This window comes from Odocoileus virginianus, chromosome 16 (genome assembly GCF_023699985.2).
Source record: "Odocoileus virginianus isolate 20LAN1187 ecotype Illinois chromosome 16, Ovbor_1.2, whole genome shotgun sequence".
NCBI lineage: Eukaryota > Metazoa > Chordata > Mammalia > Artiodactyla > Cervidae > Odocoileus > Odocoileus virginianus.
In genome coordinates this window covers 7390311-7410172 of record NC_069689.1, presented here as the reverse complement: position 1 = coordinate 7410172, position 19862 = coordinate 7390311, and the positions used below count along the sequence as shown (strand labels likewise).

The 19862-nt window shown below is 62.4% G+C and overlaps 1 protein-coding gene across 7 annotated transcripts; it reads right to left on the bottom strand.

The window, feature by feature from the left end:
- Positions 1-340: 340 nt before the first annotated feature.
- NUDT14 (nudix hydrolase 14) lies at positions 341-7823 on the bottom strand. Of its 7 annotated transcripts, XM_020897640.2 has the most exons (7): positions 7248-7335; positions 6607-6777; positions 5747-5865; positions 4289-4332; positions 3711-3775; positions 3295-3532; positions 341-618 (listed from the first exon to the last, which is right to left on the bottom strand). In XM_020897640.2, the coding sequence occupies exons 4-7, from the start codon at positions 4303-4305 to the stop codon at positions 378-380; spliced, it is 561 nt and encodes a 186-aa protein (XP_020753299.2). In that variant the 5' UTR covers positions 4306-4332; positions 5747-5865; positions 6607-6777; positions 7248-7335; the 3' UTR covers positions 341-377. The 7 variants fall into 7 exon arrangements, 5 of the variants coding, with proteins under 5 accessions (XP_020753299.2, XP_070333801.1, XP_020753297.2 ...); XM_070477700.1 differs by lacking the exon at positions 5747-5865; XR_002314548.2 differs by lacking the exons at positions 5747-5865; positions 6607-6777 and adding an exon at positions 788-890 and having other exon boundaries at positions 531-618; positions 7248-7385.
- Positions 7824-19862: the final 12039 nt, after the last annotated feature.

Sequence of the window (19862 nt, the reverse complement as noted above, 5' to 3'; positions counted from 1 at the left end):
TCCAGGGCCACAGGGCTACTGAGGGGGGCATTGGCCCAGCCCCGGGCAGGGAGGACCCAGGAGCAGGGAGCATGTGCCTCTGAGCCTGTCCATGCCCTCTCCTGCCGTGACTGGCTCAGCCACCGCCCCCAGGGATGGCCTGACCCGACACCATCTTCCTGCCTCCCCCCCGCCAGCCAGTGGTGCTGCCCAGGCCTGGCCTAGCCCTCTGCCAGCGGTCAGTTCCCAACAGCCCCCCCAGCACAGCCTGCAGCAGGCGCCTCTGCTCAGGGGAAGCGGAGGGGCTTTCATGGAGGCCTTGCCCTGCCCTGCCCCCAGCCCAGCCCGGTCACAGCTCAGAGTCGGTGATGCCAGCCTTTATTGGGTCTGCGGGACTCTCACTGGGGACCCAGGCCAGGGGCCACGCAGCTGAAGAACCACGAGATACCAAAGATCACGCCGAGGGTCTTGGGAACATCCGGGTTGTCCGCAAAGGCCCGGGCGCCGTCCAGGGGCAGATGCACCACCTCGATGAGCTCTCCCTCCTCAGCCAGGCCCCCGCCCGGGCCTCCCCGTTGGGCATCCGTCACCTCCGCATAGAACATAGTCTGGCTGGAGCTGGTCAGTCCCACGCCAGACCTGCAGGTCGAGACAGCATGTGCTGAGGGGTCCACACAGGCCCCACCGGCCACCCCTGGCCCTTCCACAGTCCTCTCCTCCACCCTTCCAGCCCCCTGGCAGGCAGGGTTCCAGGAGGTTCCAGGGCCCCCAGATCCCCATGCAGTATCCCCTCGAGTGTGGGGGAGACCTGGGAACATGCTGGATGTGACGAGGCTGTGACCAGGCTTGTGACTTGCAACTGGTTACATTAGGTCAGGTGATGAGGAATTCCGCAGATGTAATTAAGAGACCTAATGAGGGGAATTTACGTTCATCCAAAGGGGGATGATCCTGGGTGGGTGTGACCTAATCAGGAGAGTTTAAGAGATCAGCGACGGGAAAACTCAGGGAGACACTTGAAGACAAAGCAAGCTGCCTCGCTGATGCCAGAGGGCCACAGGCCAGGGTGTGGAGGGCCTCTAAGAAGCCGAGAGCCAGCCAGGAGACAGCCCACAGGCACGGCCAGGAGGAGCTGCAAGAGGACGCAGAGCCCAGCTGACGCCTGGCCGCAGCTCGTCAAGCCCTCGAGTGGTGGGCCAGGTCCCCAGCAGCCACGCGGTGAGAACGTGGGCGGTTGACAGGTGGCCCCTGCTCTCCCGTGGGCCCTGCCACTCTGCCCAGGCTGGGCCAAGCCAGTCCTCGCCCCACCGGGAAGAGCCTGTCCATGCCCAGGGCTCCGGCCATGCAGCCTGCGTCTGTGAGCACTTGTAGGGTGGGGTACCCACTCCAGGCCGGGGCTCAGAGCGCAGGTGGGAGGTGAGATCCCCAGGACCAGGGCTCATAGGCTGGGGGGGGGTGCCTCAAGGACTCCCCTTCCTTCCTGGATGGCGGCCAGGAGTGGGTTGCTGGCCCCAGGGAGGGGGATGGGCCAGGCAGAAGGCAGGGGCGCAGATTGGGCCAGCGGAGGTCAGCAGTGGGTAGCCATGGTGACTGCCGGCCTTGAGAACAAGGTGACGGACAGGCTGGCCTGGACTCCAGAGGGGAAGGGCCCAGAACAGTGTACACGGAAGAGGGGAGCCACGGGGTGTCTGCGAAGTCCAGGGGATAAGGGGGACCTGGGTCCTGCTGAGGCTAGCTGAGGCCAGCCGAGGCCAGCGGGGTGGAAGAGCTCCCGGGATACTGGGGCAAGGAGCAGAGGGGCGTCTGACCCCCTCCCAGCTGTCCTACCCCCGGTGGGGCCACGCCCAGACTGACCTCACCCAGCTGCTTCCTCCGCCCTCCGGCCCCTTATCTCCCCCGGACCCTTCCTGAAGCCCATTTCCGCCGGCGGCCACAGCCTGGGCTTTGATGGAAGTCGCCGTCTGCGGGGTTTCCAGGCCCCATTTCCGCCGGTGTGTGAAGGAGACCGGCGCCAAGGAGAGTGTGCCCTGCCAGGCCGGCATGGCCTCCCCCTGCTCGCTCAATCACACCCCCGGCCTCGAGACCTCAGGCAAGCGCAGGGCCACGTCACCTGGGACGGGCCGGGAAGCGGCCGGGGCCCCAGAAGGAAGCCATGGGCCCGGCCACGGAGCTGTGTGAGCTTAGCTCTGGCTCGTCCAGCTGCCGTCCAGCTACCAGGGCTAGGAACTGCGCTGGTCTCCTCTCCCCCTCCTAAGCCTGCCTCCCCTTGTCCCTAAAATGCAGTCTGAGCTGACCGCCTGCTGTCCAGAACCCTCCGTGGCTCCCCAGTACCCTCCAGATCATGGCCCAGAGGCAGGGGCTGCTCGTCCTCTTGACCTGAGCCTTTTCCACAAAGCACCTCTGCCAGGCCTCTACGCACTCACCCCTTCCGGGGACCCCACCCGCCCAGGGCACATCCACGTGCCTTCATCCTGGCCTGCCCACTGCTTCAAGCCCTACCTGAAGTCAGGGCCCCTGGATTCTCTCAGCCCCTGGACCGCCAGCCCAAAGGCTCAGAGACCAGTGGCCACTGGCCAGGTACATGGAGGATGCCTACAGATAACTGAGGCGTCACACCGGGTGTCTGACCCTGGGGTGCAGAAACCCCACCTGGAGCATGGAGGTGCCAAGCCCTGCCCCATCTCCTTCCCAAGACTGGAGGCCATGGACACCTGGCCGGGCCAGGATGTCGCTGAGGCGGCCCTGGGCTGGCCTGGGGGGCAGAGCTGAGGCCCCACCCCTCGGGAGCAGGCTGCTGGGGGTTGGGGCCCAGCTGGAGGCCCTCCTTCTGCTGGGGACTTCACCAGGGCTGGGGGCCCTTCGCCACACCCCTCGGGCAAGGGGTGGGCTTCACCCCACATCCCGTCCCGGAAGATGTCCCCGGGCTCTGGGAGGGGCAGGCCGCACTGCGACCCCTCCCCGGGGCGCAGAGCTCCAACCCTGGCCCTGCCCTCCCTCCTGAGCCGCTGTCAGAGCCCTCTGTGACTCGCCCCCACCCCCAGCCCCCATGCCTAATCCCACAGGAAGCAGGGGCATCTGTGAGCAGCAGCTGCCACCGAAGCCGGCCACACGGGGGCGGGGGGGGGGGGTAGGGGGCCTGGGCGGGGCCTGGGGGGCCACAGTGGGGCCGGGGGCCTCAGGTTCTGGCCAACCTTCTCCCAACCCCGAGCTGCAGAACAAGGCAGAGTCGCCCTGCTTGCACAGCCCTGGGGCCGAAGCGCTCACTGCCCCCCGGCAGCCTGTCTGACCGCGGGCCGCCCTCCCAGCCCCACTCACTTGTACGAGGCCACCCGGCGCAGGTCAGAGGGCGCCAGGCGGTAGCCGCACTCCTCCCAGGCCTCCTTGCAGGCCACCTCCTCCGGCGAGAGCCCGGGCTGGTCCAGGAGGCCGGCGCATAGCTCGTAGGTGACCCCTGCTGAGCCAGGCAGCACCGCGGGTAGCGCCCGGGGCCCGTCCTGCTCCGCAGCTGCCAGGGACCCCGGGAAGAGACGCTCCACCTCGCCAGCGTACACGGCTGGCGGGGGGAGGCGACTGCGTCACGGCCTGTGGTGGCCAGCTCCACGTGACCAGCTCTGGCCAGACCCCCCAGCCAGGGCTGTTTCTCCCAGAGCCCCCTCCCAGGTCTGCACGCTGACCCCAGGACCCCAGGGGGCTGAATGTGAGCCCGCCGGCCTCCCCGCCCCCAACCTCACCTGGCCGGAACTGCTTCACCAACACCAGGCTCCTCCGGGAAGAGTTGAACATGAGGATGGTCACGCTGGGGACGGGGGCGGGGGGGGGGGGGGGGGGGGACGGAGCTCAGCAATAGAAGCACGCCCTCACCTCGCCACCCTCCTCCACAGCCCTGGAGGGTTGGGTCCCTTGCTCAGATGGGCAGACTGAGGCCCAGGCCAGGTCAGAGCTCGCCAGGGTCACACTGCCAGGTGAGGACCCAGGTCTCCTGTGTGTGCCGGGTGGCAGGAGTGGGAAGGACACGCTGGGCAGCTGGACAGGCTGGGGGTGGCAGCAGCTGAGGGCACGGGAATGACGGGACACGTGGGCCCTGCAGGCCAGCTGCCGCAGCCACACACCTGAAGCCACACTGCCCCCAGCCCATGCTCCTGGCGCTCCAGGCTAAGGGCGCCTGGGCGGCCCGCACAGGGCCCCTCGGTGAGAGGCAGGGAGAGCGGGGGTGCTCAGAAACGCAGAGGGGGCTGCAGCTCCATGCCCTTGGGCCCCGTGTCCCTGCCAGCCTGGGGCTTCCCTGGTGCCAGCCAGGCCAGGCCCTCACCTATCGTGAGTCTTCATGAAGTCCCACGACTTCTGGGCGCCATTCTAGAAGAGACAGGGCAGCAGCTGGGGAGTGCTCCAGAGAGCGCGGAGGCCCCGGGGACCCACTGCAGTGTCTCCTCCCAGGAAAACCAGCCGTGGCCCAGGGCCCCTGGGACCCAAGAGGTACAGCGGGTGGGCAGGGGGGGTCCAGGGCAGCCGGGTGCTCCCCAGGAGTGACAAGAAAACTGGAGCAAGCGCTGGGGAGCTGCGGAGACGCTCGCTGTCACCCAGGCTGGGAAGGACCTCGAGGTGTGGAGGGCCCCAGGCAGGGGGTGTCCCAAGTGAGTAGAGCAGAGATCAGGTCTTCACGGCTGAAACTTCCTTGGGCGCCTGGACAAAGGGCCACGGGAGGGCTGGGGGGGGGGGCGGGTCACAGGAATAGTTGGGGGGTGTGCCAGCGCCCGGCAGGAGCTCACCCCACGGATGGGCCGTCAGGGGTGTGACTGGACAGGGGACCACCCTCTCCCCAGCCCGGTTCCAGCCCTGGGCTGTCTCTCCCGCGGCCCATGGTCCTGCTGCTCTGTCCCTTCCTTCCACCACCCTGCTCCTCTGCCCTGGGCATCCTGCCCCAGTGGCTCCCAGGGTTCCGGGCGGCATCCGGTGAACAGAAGGCAGCGCGGAGCAGGGGCCCAGGCCGCCGGGGGCAGCCAGAACCAAAGCTAACGTGGTTCCAGCCGGCAGGAGGCGTGAGGGGCTAGGACCCTGCCAGCTGGGCCGTTCCCCCTGGCCCTGAGCCCTCCTCAAAGAGGTCTCTGAGGATGCGGCTGGCCCTGGAGCCCGAGAGCCCAGCCCTGTGGATGCGCATCACCAGCTTGCTTAGCTCAGTGCCCTTCAGCCTCTGGTCCAGCCCTCTGCCCTGGTGAGCTACTGGCCCGACACACAGGGCCCTGTCCAAGCCACCAAGTGGACATGAACCTGAGCACCAGAGACAGAAAGTGCAGTCAGGGCTGCAGAAGAGAAGACAGTGAGCAGCAGCCTCTGTGAGGACTTCCTGGAGGAGGTGACACTGCACCAGGACTCAGAGCCAAAAGGGCCTTCCTGGCAGGGGGACCTGACAGGCAGGGGCCCACACGCTGGTCTCAGGGGAGCTGCAGAAACTGGGCTGAGCTTGGCCTGGAGGCAGGAGCGTCCTGGCGGGGCAGCAGCTTTGGTTTCCGGGGGGAAGGAGAGCCGACGTCCTGTGCTGTGCCGGACGGGCTGCCCGGGAGGCCGTTGTGAGGCACCACCCCCGAGGCAGGCCTGGGCCTGCCTGCAGCCTGGCCACCCCAGGGCCAGCCACCCACCAGGGGGGCTTCCAGGGAAGGCCTGTCCCCAAGTCTGCTAAGTGCTGGGCTGTCCCCTGCCTCCCTCAGGGTATGAGTCACGCTGCATTGGTTTCAGGTACCCTCTGGGACCAAGATCACAACATCAGTCAAACCTGAGGTCCAGGCAAGGTGGAGGGGAGGGTCCAGAGAGGTCCACTGAGGGCCAGGCAGCCCCTCCTGCAGGACCCCCACCCAGGTGGTCCGGACCCAGGCCTGGCTCATCTTCATGGCACTGGGAGGGAGAACAGGACTGGAGTGTAAACACAGTCCCCTCCCCTTCAGAGCCATGGGGGTGCCTGCCTCTGGATGATCAATCTATCCATCCATCAGATCTCCCCTGGCACAGTGGCTACTGAGCAAAGTTGCAGAAGCCCCTTGCTGACATTCACCGCCCAGCCGTGTCCCATGGCCCCCTGCCTGTGCCCACTGCAGCCCGCCACCCACACGGGCTCAGCTTTGGTTACCAGCACCCATCCACCTTTCACAGGAAGTGGAGGAGGGTGCCACAGCCGAGGCCACAGCAGTCAGGTGCATGGACCACCCTGTGCCCACCTGCTGCCCCCAGAGCCCTGGCCCCTGGGAGCTGTGTGGCCACAATCAGGCATCCTGGCCCCAGGCCAGCAGCAGGGACAGGGCAGCAACCTCCACGTCCCTGTACTCTGCCCTCACCCCGCCCCGGCTTCTGCCCCAGGCCAGCGCTGCCAGCCTGGGTCCAGCCTGGGGACAGGACTCCCTGTCCCCTACGGCCAAGGGGACAACAGCAACGAGGGTGGAGGGGGGTGCAGCCTCTGTCAGGCTGGGGGTCAAGAGTGCGTCATAGTTTGGAGAGAGGAAGGGGCCTGGGCCGGGGGGAACAGGCTGCTGCAGGCCAAGGGCAGTCAGGCAGAGAGGGTCACCAAAGACCTGCACCCACCTGTCCTGGCTGAGGGGCAGCGAGGGGCTCACAGACCTCGCTCTGGGGTGCGGTCCTCACCTGGATGGCACAGTGGACTCCAGGGGAGCTGCACGCAAAGGGTGGGGGCCCAAACTGGACAAACATGTGTTTCCTGTGAACCTACTCCATGCACGGCGCCAAGGGAAGCAGCAGCGGTACCGCACTGCCTCCTGGGGAACGGCAGGAGGAGGTGATGCCCTGGGGGAGAGCCTGCAAGGACAGCAGGTGGAGACACGGAGGAGGCAGCCTGGGGAGCCCACCTGGAGAAGCTCTCCAGTGCACACCCCCGTCCTCAATCAATTCGCCTCCTTCTACCCAGAATGGAGAACACCACCTCCAGGAAGCTTGCCCCGACCCTTGGGGCGCCCAAAATGTCCCAGCACAAAAAGAGCCGAGGCTCAGCAAAGTCTTTTTGGAGGAATGAGTGGTTCCTCGAGGTGTCCCTGCCCAGACCCTCCCCGACCCCGACGTTCAACCGGCGTGTGAACCTGGACTCCGGCAAAGCGCTCCGCCGGGAGGTGAGGCCTGCGGGGCGGGACCAAGAGACTCAGGGCTGGGCTCCTGGGGAGGGGGCGGGGCTCCGGACTCGAGGGTGGGCGGGGCTCCGGGCCGAAGGCGGGAGGGGTCCCGGGGCGGTGTCGGGCCGCGCGGGGAACGGAGGGCGCGGAAGATGCGCTCACCTGGCGGTAGTGCAGCGTGAGCGGCAGCAGGTACGGCGAGGCTGCGCAGCGGCTCACGGCCGCCCCCTCGATGCGCTCCATGGCGGCGCGCTGGCGCGTCCCCTGGCTCTGCGCATGCCCAGTGCGCGCGGCGCGGGGCGGTGCCGAGCGCGGGGCGGTGCCGAGCGCGGGGCGGGCCCCGGGGGGCCCCTGCTCGGGTTCGTGCTGGTGGGGCGGCGGACGCGGGGCGCTCCCGGAGCCCGCAGGCTGGGAGCGAGGCAGGAGGCGCGCCCGCCGCAAGGTGCAGTCGGCCGAGCATGCGGCCGGCGGGGCGGGCGCGGCTGGAGGTTTGAGAGGCGATCGCCGCTGCCCGCTGCTCGAGGGACTTGGGCATCTTGGTCGCTAGAGAGCGACGCAGCGCAGCTTGGGGGAGGGGGCCCGAGCCGAGCGGATGTCTCCCCCTCTGGGGTTGACCAAACCCGGGGGCGGGGAGAGAAGCCGGCGGCGCCGCCGCGCCCCCCAGAGAGGAGCGTTGGGGGCCGCGCGAAGGGTCATCCTGTGGGCGGTGGTGGCAAGAGTGTAGACACCTCTGGAGGCCCCTGGGTGGAGGGAGAGAAGGCTCTGGAAAGAGGGCAGGGCGAGAGGAGCCTGAACCTGCCCCTGAGGGAGGAGCTGCCACTCCTGTTTGGGGTTGCTACCCTCCCCCCGCCCGTGCCCCTCCCCGCAGTGGAAGGCCCCTCCTTCCTTGGGTGTGGACCTCCAAGACCCGCTTCAAATGCAGCCACTGCCTGCCCAGTGTTAGTAGTTCAGTCGTGTCCGACTCTTTGTGACCCCATGGACTGCAGCACGCCCGGCCTCCCTGTCCTTCATCACCTCCCAGAGCGTGCTCAAACTCATGTCCGTTGAATCAGTGATGCCATCCAACCATCTCACCTCTGTCGTCCCCTTCTCCTCGCGCCTTCAATCCTTCCCAGCATCAGGGTCTCTTCAAATGAGTCAGTTCTTCGCATCAGGTGGCCAGAGTATTGAAATTTCAGCTTCAGCGTCCATCCTTCCAATGAATATTCAGGACTGATTTTCTTTAGGATGGACTGGTTGGATCTCCTTGCAGTCTAACGGACTCTCAAGAGTCTTCTCCAACACTGCAGTTGAAAGCATCAGTTCTTTGGCGCTCAGCTTGCTTTATAGTCCAACTCTTACACCCATACGTGACTACTGGAAAAAAACCATAGCTTTGACAAGACACGTTTGTTGGCAAAGTAATGTCTCTGCTTTTTATTATACTGTCTAGTTGGTCATAACTTTTTTTTCCAAAAAGCAAGTATCTTAATTTCATGGCTGCAATCACCATCAGCAGTGATTTTGGAGCCCCAAAAAATAAAGTCTCTCACTGTTTCCCCATCTATTTGCCATGAAGTGATGGGACCAGATGACATGATCTTGAAAGTGAAGTTGCTCAGTCGTGTCCGACTCTTTGCAGCCCCATGGACTGTAGCCCACCAGGCTCCTCCATCCATGGAATTTTCTAGGCAAGAGTACTGGAGTGGGTTGCCATTTCCTTCTCCAGGGTATCTTCCCAACCCAGGGATTGAACCCGGGTCTCCCACATTTCAGGCAGATGCTTTACTATCTGAGCCACCAGGGAATCCCTGGTGGGGATGATCTTAGTTTTCTGAATGTTGAGCTTTCAGCCAATTTTTTCATTCTCTTTTACTTTCATCAAGAGGCTCTTTAATTCTTCTTCACTTTCTGCCATAAGGGTGGTATCATCTGCATATCTGATGTTATTGATATTTCTTCCAGCAATCTTGATTTCAGTTTGTGCTTTATCCAGCCCAACGCTTCTCATGATGTACTCTGCATGTAAGTTAAATAAGCAGGATGACAATATACATCCTTGACGGGCTCCTTTCCCAATTTGGAACCAGTCTGTTGTTCCATGTCCAGTTGTAACTATTGCTTTCTGATCTGCATACAGATTTCTCAAGAGGCGGGTCAGGTGGTCTGGTAGTCCCATCTCTTTAAGAATTTTCCAGGGTTTGTTGTGGTCCACACAAAGGCTTTGCACAGTCAATAAAGCAGAAGTAGATATTCTTCTGGAACTCTCTTGCTTTTTCGATGATCCAACAGATGTCGGCAATTTGATCTCTGGTTCCTCTGTCTTTTCTAAATCCAGCTTGAACATATGGAAGTTCATGGTCCATGTACTGTTGAAGCCTGGGTTGGAGAATTTTGAGCATTACTTTGCTAGTGTGTGAGATGAGTGCAATTGTGCGGTAGTTTGAGCATTCTTTGGCATTGCCTTTCATTGGGATTGGAATGAAAACTGACCTTTACCACTCCTGTGGCCACTGCTGAGTTTTCCAAATTTGCTGGCATATTGAGTGCAGCACTTTCACAGAATCATCTTTTAGGATATGAAATAGCTCAACTGGAATTCCATCACCTCCACTAGCTTTGTTTGTAGTGATGCTTCCTAAGGCCACTTGGCTTCACATTTCAGGATGTCTGGCTCTAGGTTGGTGATCATTACCATCGTGATTATCTGGGTCATGAAGATCTTTTATCTATAGTTCTTCTATGTAATCTTACCACCTCTTCTTAGTATCTTCTGCTTCTGTTAGGTCCCTACCATTTCTGTTCTTTATTGAGCCCATCTTTGCATGAAATGTTCCCTTGGTATCTCTAATTTTCTGAAAGAGATCTCTAGTCTTTCCCATTCTATTGTTTTCCTCTATTTCTTTACATTGATCACTGAGGAAGGCTTTCTTATCTCTCCTTGCTATTCTTTGGAACTCTGCATTCAAATGGGTATATCTTTCCTTTTCTCCTTTGCCTTTTGCTTCTCTTCTATTCATAGCTATTTGTAAGGCCTCCCCAGACAACCATTTTGCCTTTTTGCATTTCTTTTCCTTGGGGATGGTCTTGATCGCTGCCTCCTGTACAATGTCACGAACCTCCGTCCATAGTTCTTCAGGCACTCTGTCAGATTTAATCCCTTGAATCTATTTGTCACTTCCACTATATAATCGTAAGGGATTTGATTTAGGTCATACCTGATGGTCTAGTGGTTTTCCCTACTTTCTTCAATTTAAGTCTGAATTTGGTGATAAGGAGTTCATGGTCTGAGCCACAGTTAGTTCCTGGTCTTGTTTTTGCTGACTGTATAGAGCTTCTACATCTTTGGCTGTGAAGAATATAATCTATCTGATTTTGGTATTGACCATCTGGCGATGTCCATGTATAGAGTCTTCTCTTGTGTTGTTGGAAGAGGGTGTTTGCTATGAGCGGTGTGTTCTCTTGGTAAAACTCTATTAGCCTTTGCCCTGCTTCATTCTGTACTCCAAGGCCAAATTTGCCTGTTACTCCAGGTGTTTCTTGATGGACTATTACTCAGCCATAAAAAGAACAAAATATTGTCAATTGCAGCAATGTAGGCCTAATGATCATCATACTAAGTGAAGTAAGCCAGACAGAGAAAGACAAATACCATATGATATCACTTATATGTGGACTCTGAAATTTGGTACAAATACAGTTATCTACAAATGTAGAAAACAGACATGGTTATCAGGAGAGGAAGGGGGGAGGGATAACTTGGGAGACTGGGACTGACACACACGCTGTTATATGTGAAATAGATAACTGGTAAGAACCTAACATATAGGACGGAGAACTCTACTCAATACTCTACCATGGCCTCTATGGGAAAAGAATCTAAAAAAGTGAATAAATGTATACATAGAACTGAGTCACTTTTCCGTACACCTGAAATTAGCGCAACATTGTAAATCAGCTATACGCCAATAAAAATTTTAAAAAAGGAATGAAATTCTGACACATGCTATCACACGGAACAGCCTTGAAGACGTTCTGCTGAGTGAAAAGGCAGACAGAAGGTCCCGTGTGATATGAAATGTCCAGAATAGGTAAACGCATAAAGACAGAAAATAGATTGGGGTTGCCGGGGCTGGGGGAGCAGAGAACAGGGACAGTGTCCTTTCTGGGTGACAGAATGTTCTGGAACTAGGGAGACAACATTGCCGATGTGCTAAATGCCAGTGAAGTGCAGAGGAGAGACGGTTAACGTGGTGTGACTTTCAGTTCCGTTTTCTTAAAAAAGGAAAAATACATCAGGGGCTTCCCTGGTGGTCTAGTGGTTAAGGGTCCGCCTTCCAGCTCAGCGGATGTGGGTTCGATCCCTGGTCAGGGAACTAAGACCCCACGTGCATGACTAGGGAGCCTGCATGCCACACTAAGAGCCCGCGCAGCTACAATAATTTATTTAAAAAAGGAAAAACACATCAGTGAGACTGCTCAGGGGCATTCCACGCTGGCTGGAACACCCTGGCCTCTGGTGGTGGGTCCGGACCAGGTCCCCGCAGGCTACTGAGGCCCTGGGGGCAGGAGAGGGGTCTGGAGTGAGACTGGAGACGTGCTTCTGGGGGTCTGCTGTGCGCACGCAGCTGGGAACTAGGGCTCGGGGTACGCTGGGACGCGAACACCGAGGGCAGCAGGGGGCTGGACTCGGGGGCCCAGGTGACGAGGCGCCGTCCGCAGGGACCTGGAGGAGCAGGAGGAGGGGGTGCTGTGGCTCCCAGGGGAGCCTGCTGGGCCGGGCTGGGCCCCTCAGCAGCACCAGGAGCCTGGGAGGGGTCTAGGCAGGGGCGTCGGGGGATCGCCATAGCTGCCTGCTGGGGAGGGCGGGAGACCAGTGCAAGGGGCCTCAGCTACTGTCCAGAGCGGAGGCCATGCGGTGAGTGGCCTTGGGCCCTGTGGGAGCAAGTGCGGGAGGAGGAGGGAGTGGAGGATGAAGCGGGATGAAGGCCAGGGGATGTGGCCACACCCCGGGGAGCCCGCCCGAAAGCCCCCTGCGGGTCTGGGGGCCTCAGAGACCCGGCCGAGCCGCACTAAGAGCAGACGTGGAGACCAACACACAACGTGCTCGCACACACACACACACACTCTGCAGTGTCCGTGCTCCAGGGCCGCTGGGACAGACCACCTCAACCTTGGCGGCCTGAGACAGCAGGGACTGGTTATGCCGAGTTGTGAAGGCAGGCCTCCCTGCGCTGAGGCGAGGGGAGGGCAGGCTGACTCCTGGGCTCCAGGGAGAACGGACGCTGGCCTCAGCGAGCTTTTAGAAGCTGCTGCTCTCTTGGCTCCTGGCCGGCACCTCCTCCCTCTTCACAGCCAGCAACACAGCACCCCTGTTCCCCTCTGGACTCGGACCCACCGGCTTCCCCTCTAGACGACCCCGGCTCCCTCTTGAAGACCCCGGCCTCCTCGTGATGACCCCTGCCTCCTTGTGACAACCCCGGTCCCCTCGTGACAACCCTGGTCCCCTCGTGACAACCCTGGTCCCCTCGAGATGACCCTGGCTCCCTCTAGACAACCCCGGTCCCCTCGTGACGACCCCGGCCTCCTCGTGACAACCCCGGCCTCCTCGTGACGATCCCGGCCTCCTCGTGACAACCCTGGTCCCCTCGGGACAACCCCAGCCGCCTTGTGATGACCCCGGCCGCCTCTGTAGCCCAGGACACCCCCCAGGGCCCTCCACTTAACCATGTCTTTGCTGTGTGAGGTTCCACACTGGCGGGTTCTGGGAATACTGTGTGGACATGGGAGCCAGGGCAGGATCCCAGGTGGGGCGCAGCCTGCTGGGCCCCTGGCAGGACTCGGGGGTCTCCTGCTGGCCACTGCCTCGTCTTTCCCTCTAAGAGGTGGGGGCAGGGTTGTCTGCCACTACTGGGGCAGGAGGAGAGGGTGGCTGTGCACGGTCCCACGGGACCGGGGGCCCAGAGTGCCCGTGGGCTGGTGAGGGGCTAACTGGTAGCCCCAGCCTGGGGGATGCCCCGGGCGGTGTCCAGCAGTCTGGGCAGGTGGATGGGTGGACGCTGGCTTCCTCCAGGGCTCAGCCTTCCCCAGAGCAGGTGATGGCAGCCCGGGGGTCCAAAGGTCAGGCTGCTGGTCAGGGGCTTCCTGATGAGGGGATTCCTCCGGCAGGGGCAGTGGGGGCTGGCGGGCCGCGGAAGCCCAGGAGTCGGGCTGTGGGTTTCAAAGCAGGCGTGGAGCTCAGGCCTGGACATGGGCAGAGCCAGAGGGGTCAGGGAGGGTCAGGGGCGGGGGCGGGGGGCTCCAGGGGCGCCCACCTTCATCTCGTTCTCCTCCTAGGCAGCACGCCCCCACCCGCCAGCATCTCCCCACTGGAGGGCTGGAGGGCCGCCGGCCTCCCCGGAGGCCCCTGCCCTCTCGCCCTGACCCTGCTCCTGCCCAGGCTCGGAGCTCCTTCCCTCCTGTGGTCCTGTCCCTCCCGCCCTGCCCGGCCTGGGTGCCCAGGCTCCCGTGGACTCGCGGAGCTGGGGGAGACGTGCTCAGGCCCTGGCACCTTGGCCCGCAGCCCAGCCCTCCTGCTCGCCCCGACCCACCCTAAGCCCCCAGCCCCCTCTCCATGCCGTCCAGCCCCAGCCCTGCCTGCCGCCCGCCGGTCCAGGTCGGATCTGGGGTCTGTGTCTCCTGCTGCAGCAGCCCCACCCCTGCACCGCCAGGTGCCCCGCCCCTCCCTGGAGCCTCCCAGGCTGTGAGGAGGGAGTGCCTGCTGTCCTCCGCCCTTTCTGGGGTCACTCAGAGCGCCCGCGGCAGCTCCCAGGCAGCTGTCGTCCTCAAGGACTGCTGAGCTGGGGGCGGGTGACACAGCGCCCCTTACCACTCAGGCTCCTCTTTCGCCGGGGGACGATGTGGGCCTGGGGAGGAGGTGGACTGCCTGGCCGGGTGGGGGTCCCTGAGGGCGGCCTGCCCCCTCCCCCTGGCATGGCCTGGGTGGCTTCCTGGCCCCCAACCCCTGCGGGATCTCCCAGGACAGAGTGGCCTGCATGGGCAGAGTTGGACGGAGCGGAGGCCACGGGACAGTACCTGGCCCACGGGCCAGAGTCCCTGGGCGGGTCTGGAGGGCTGCAGGGGCGTGGGGAGGGCTGGGGCCTCGTAGAGGGTGGGGGGCGTGTGTGCGGGCCCCCGGCTCTGACCTCACTCTGACCCCCTCAGCACCAGCTCCTGGATGTGCACAGGCCTGGACTTGCGCGAGCTGCCCTGGGCCGGGGGCGAGACAAGGCCCGGCGTTCCCAACCCCCAGGCGCCCCGGGGTCTCGAAGGGAAACAGCGCAGCCAGGAGCCCCAGGAACGCACGCCCCACTGCAGCCGGGTCTGCCCGGAAGGCACGAGCCAGGGAACAATGCTCTTCGTGTGACAGACTTTCCCTCCGTGGGAGAAAATAGAGCTTGATAGAATGGCGATTTCCTGCATTTGTGCTGTGCCAGAGAGTGGTTCACACAGGGACCTCCCACAAAGAGGAGCTCCTCGCCAAGTCGGCTAGGGCCCCAGCGCCCGGCAAGGGTCCACCCCCCATCCTCCAGGCCCCTGCCCTCCTCCCAAGCCTCAGCTCCAACCTTAGCAGCTTGCTCACATGCAGAGGGGCTGGCAGCAGCAGGGCTGGGAGGGGCATGGGGGCCTTCCTGGAGGAGGGGACCTTGGACAGAGTGGGCCATGAAGACAGCTTCTCAGGGGACAGAGAGTCCAGGGCAGAGCAGATGGGGTGCCACAGTGAGGGCAGGCTGTGGGCACTGGGTGGGTGCCGTGGGTGGAGGGCAGAGGTTACAGGGAGGCGAGGCAGCAGCAGAGACTGGGCCTCCTTCCACGCTCTGAGTGAGGAGGGGGGCGGTCTGGAGGCACCCCTGGATATGGCGATGCTGAGTGCTTATGGCCCATGAGAGCTGCCCTGGGCTGAAGGTCCCAGTGCCTCCGTCCTGGTCAGACCCAGAGCCCAGGGGACCACTGGCCTGCTGGGGCGGGCGGGCAGGATCCTGAGGGCACCCCTGGGGTCTTCCCCTTCCCTTTCCCAGAATAGGTTTGTGGACAGGGCCTGGGAAGAGGGGGTTTGATGCGGAGCAGGGCGCCTATGGCCAGGATGGAGTGCCAGGGCCAGGCTCACACTGCGGGGTTCTTGGGCCATGTGCGGAGGACGCTGTCTCCACCCACCTCTTCCCTGAGGACAGGCCGCCGGCCGGCCCTCATGCCCATTAATTCCAGTGCTGATGCACCCTCCAGGGCACACAGCCTGGCAGGCTGTCCCGGCTTCCATGTTTCAATCTTTCTCTGTCCCTGGACATAGGGACTCAAGTGAGCTACGAGCCGCCCACCACACCCCAGCCCAGGGGGGCCACCCTGTGGTCACTGGCCTCTTGGTCTCTCCTAGGGGAAGCCCTGGCTGACCACCCTCCTGCCTTCTCCTGCGGCTTTGGCCACTCCCACACCCAGCCCACCACGGCCACACCTCTCCTTGGAGCTTACACCTCACCCCCCATTCAGGGCCCAGAGCACAGAGGTGGTGGGATCCACTGCCTCACCCTGGGGACACAGGGCCCTTCTCTGCAGGTGCTTCAGACAGCATTGCAGGGCAGGGCCTCAGGGCTGAGATGAGGCTTCCCTAGGACACCCTGCCTTTTCATACTGCTCATGACGTTCTCAAGGAGAGAATACTTAAGTTGCAAAAAACTAAGACCATGGCATCCAGTCCCATCACTTCATGGCAAATAGATGGGGAAACAATGGAAACAGTGACAGACTTTATTTTCTCGGCCTGCAAAATCACTGCAGATGGTGACTACAGCCATGAAATTAAAGGATGCTTGCTCCTAGGAAGAAAGGCTATGACAAACCTAGACAGTGTGTTAAAAAGCAGAGGCATCACTTTGCTGACAAAGGTCCATATAATCAAAGCTATGGTTTTTCCAGTAGTCATGTATGGCTGTGAGAGTTGGACCATAACGCAGTGCTGAAGAATTGATGCTTTCGAACTGTGCTGTTGGAGAAGACTCTTGGACTTGCAAGGAGATCAAACCAGTCCATCCTAAAGGAAGTCAACCCTGAATATTCATTGGAAGGACTGATGCTGAGGCTTCAATTCTTTTGCACCTGATGTGAAGAAGTGACTCATTGGAAAAGACCCTGATGCCGGGAAAGATTGAAGGCAGGAGGAGAAGGGAACGACAGAGGATGAGATGATTGGATGGCATCACTGACTCAACGGACATGAGTTTGAGCCAATTCTGGGAGATGGTGAAGGACAGGGAAGCCTGGCGTGCTGCCGTCCAGGGGCCACAAAGAGTCAGACACAACTGAGCGACTGGACAACAGGATATCCAGCCTCAAGGCTGGTGGACAAGCGGCCCCACTGCTCCCCCACCCCCAGCCCCGATGCACTGGGCCGGCCTGCCCACGGCTGCTGCTGGCCTCTGAGGGAGCAGTGGCGCACCACAAGGGTGGGAAGGCCCCTCCTGCCCACTGCCCTGCTGCCCCTGCCTTCCCTGGGGCAGGCACCCTGCACGGGGTCTGGCCCCCACTCCTCGCCCCCCCCCCCCCGTTCTTCACAGGCGTTCCCCCCAAATCTCGGCCACATCATCAGCACCCCACTTGGTCTTTCAGATGGATCAAGTTCAAGGCGTCACCCCCTCTCCTGGACCTTGTGACGTCCAGGTGGCACGGTCCCCCTCTTGCTCTGACGGGTGCCCCAGCCGTTTGCACGAGCTCACTGCCCCTTGTGAAGCGCTGGTGTTGTCCTGGTGCGTCGCAGCTGGACTCAGAGCGGGCTGAGGCTGCAGACGTCCAGCACCGTGGAGATGTGCCCCTGGTGGAGTCTGGGTGAAAGCGCTCCCCAGGGCTCCTCTGGCCTCAGGCAGTGGCATCCAGCACTCCTAAGACCGCTGGGACCAACTGCTCATGTTAAATAACCACAGTGATAGCCATGATGATTTTTTCTGGTTGAATTGGACTGAGTCAGGGAGGGCTCTGCAGGGTGGAACACAGCGTGTGGGGTGAGGGGAATACTCAGAGGAAGGCACTGCAATTCCAGGGCTCTAGGGAGGGGAGGCAGGCCAGGGCCGGCCCAGAGAGGTCCGTCCTGTGTGGTGGGAAGGGGGCAGAGCTTGGGTAAGGACAGGGGAGCTGTGTCTACCATCACCTGCAGACCCCACTTTCAGCTGTGGGTGAGCACGTGACTGAGGCCGGGGCCTGGTGAGTGGGCAGCCTTGGAGCAGGGACGGATGAGGAGGCCTGCCGTGGCCCCAAGTGGACCACCTGTCCAGGATGGGCAGGACTGCTTGGCGGAACCCAGTGAAGGAGCAACAGGTCTGGCCCAGGTGGGGAAGTACTGGGAACCCCATCTCCCTCTTCCTCCACCAGGCCACAGTCCTGCCCAGCTGGAGCCCCAGTGGGCTCCTCCTGCTGAGGCAGTGGAAGCTGAGTTCCACCCTCCGGGACTTGAGTTCTGCCTGCTGCTGTTCTTAACCTCGTGGAGCCTGTCACCCCTGACAAGGATCAGAGGAGGAGCACAGACCTGCGAGGGGCACCCCTCTGCCCAAGGGTCGTCCTCCTCCTTCCCCGCCTCTCCCCGCAGCTCTAAGGGATCTAATCTCATGAGCCCAGCCCCCATCAGCCTTCCCCGGGAGCGACTGTTCTGGCTCGTCCGTTCACCCTGCAGACGGGCACACGGAGACCCAGAGGAAAGGGCTGAGCTGAGACCAGCTTTGCCCCTGGTCTGGCTCGGAGCCCCCGGCCCAGGGCCCAGGGTGGCCTCGGCGTCTGGGCCTCAGCTCGGAGCGTTTCCTGCCTGCCCGCCCCAGCCCAGCCCCGCAGGAAGTGGCCGCCTCCTGAACAAAGGGGTCGGCGGACAATGGCCATTGAATTGGGCCGGGGCGCTCGAGCACGGACAGGCCAACAGCTGCCCGCGCTGATAAGACCACTCCGCGGACTCCACGGGCTCCTCTGGACCCGAGGCCGGGTCTCGCGGCTGGCGCGGCCCCGGCCCGCAGACGGGCGGCCAATGGGGAGCCAACCGGCGCCCAGCGCCCAGCAGGCTCCTCCCCCACCTGGCCCCGCCCCACGAACGGGCGACCAACGGGAATCAACCCTAGGCGGCCCCGCCCCCACAGGCCCCTCCCCACCTGGCCCCGCCCCGCGGGCGGGAGGCCAATGATGAGCCAACCCGGGGCGGGCACGCCCCAGCAAGCTCCTCCCCCGCCTGGCCCCGCCCCAGCACGCACGCCGGCTGGACCTGTCGAGGGCTGCAGAAGCCGCGCTTCGGGAAGTGTTCCCTCGAAAAGCGGAGGATGTTAGCGCCTCCAGCGTTTCCTGCGCCTACTGGAAAAGTCGGGGAGGGCGGCCCTAGCTCTCTGCGAGGGTCACGCGCGGCTCGCTGTGCTCCGAGAGTGGAGCGGGCAGTCTGCTCCTCATGCCTGCCTGGGGCAGTCCTCTCGAGGCACCCGGACACGTGGTGAACACGGTCAGCTCTGTGTAAAGAGGCTCAGTGCCGAGAGCCAGCTCCGAGAGAGAGCAGTGGGGCTGAGGTCAGGAGTCAGCCCTGAGCTGGTTCTGCAGGGCCCAGGTGACCCAGGTCATCACCCCTGGTCTGGGAGGCTCTGAATGTGGCAGGGGGTGTCCGCGTCCAGGAAGGCATCGCCTGGAACCTACAGGGAGGACAGGACTGAGAGGGGCAAGACCTAGAGGTCTAGGAGAACCAAGACCGGCTCTTTCTTCCCGGTGGGATGACACAGCCCACTTCCGGGCCTCACATGCCCCAGGCAGGGCAGGGGCCTGGGGAGCTCAGGTCTGCAGCAACCCTGTTCTGTCTGTCCAGCCATGATGGTGGCAGTGGCTGTGGATAATGTGGCCATTGGAGCGTTTGCATGGTGACTGCCAAGGTTCCAGGGGTGGGGTGGGGTGGGGAGAGATGGTGATGGGGGTGGTGGTGCACCAGCAGCTTGTGGTCGTGGGCAGAGCCGCATGGCAGAGTGCTGGGGCTGCAGTCACTGGGGGTGGTGCTGTAAGGCAGCCCACGTAGCTCCAGGTGCTTCAGTGAGGCTGCCCAGACTGCCACTCAGTGGCCTGGGGTCATGCCCTCCAAGGAGCCAGATGACCCTGCCAACTCCTCTAGCCCTTCTTGCTCACGTGCTGTGAGCACCCCATCTCCTAACCGAGGTAACTGTGGTCACTGGGCAGGTAGACACACCTGACCTTCAGGTGGACGCAGCCGGACCCTCTCATGGACTCAGGCCAACCCTGGCCTACCTGCTGTGTTGTCCTCCACCCTGTGCTAGCCCTGGCTGTGTCCTGACCTGACTACCTTCTCCACTCCACCCTTGATCCGAAACCTCACAACTGTGGCCGCCCTCCTGCCAGAGGCCATGTGGGACCCTGTGCCCATCTCGATGCCTCACTGTGGTCTCCCCAAGCACGGCCAGGTTCTCACGGGTCACATGGTGTTCCGGGAGCCATCCAGGCTGGGCCACAGACCCCCGGCCTGCATGAGCAGCCGCCCGCCCAGCCTCCGCCCAGCACCAAGCCCACTGCTCCGAATGCAGGAAGTGGGAGGCCCGGCGGCTTCTGACTCCCACCCTTTATCAGCCCACTCCGCTTCCTGTGGCCCGCGCAGCCTGCACCCGCGGCGTCGGGACACTAGCTCACCAGTGACTCATTGAGAGCCTGCCCTGGGGACACCTGGGCCCACACCCCCTGACTCCTGCCCTCAGCCCAGCCCACATCTGGCTGGCAGGGCCACCCACTGGCATCTCCCCATCTTTTAGTCTG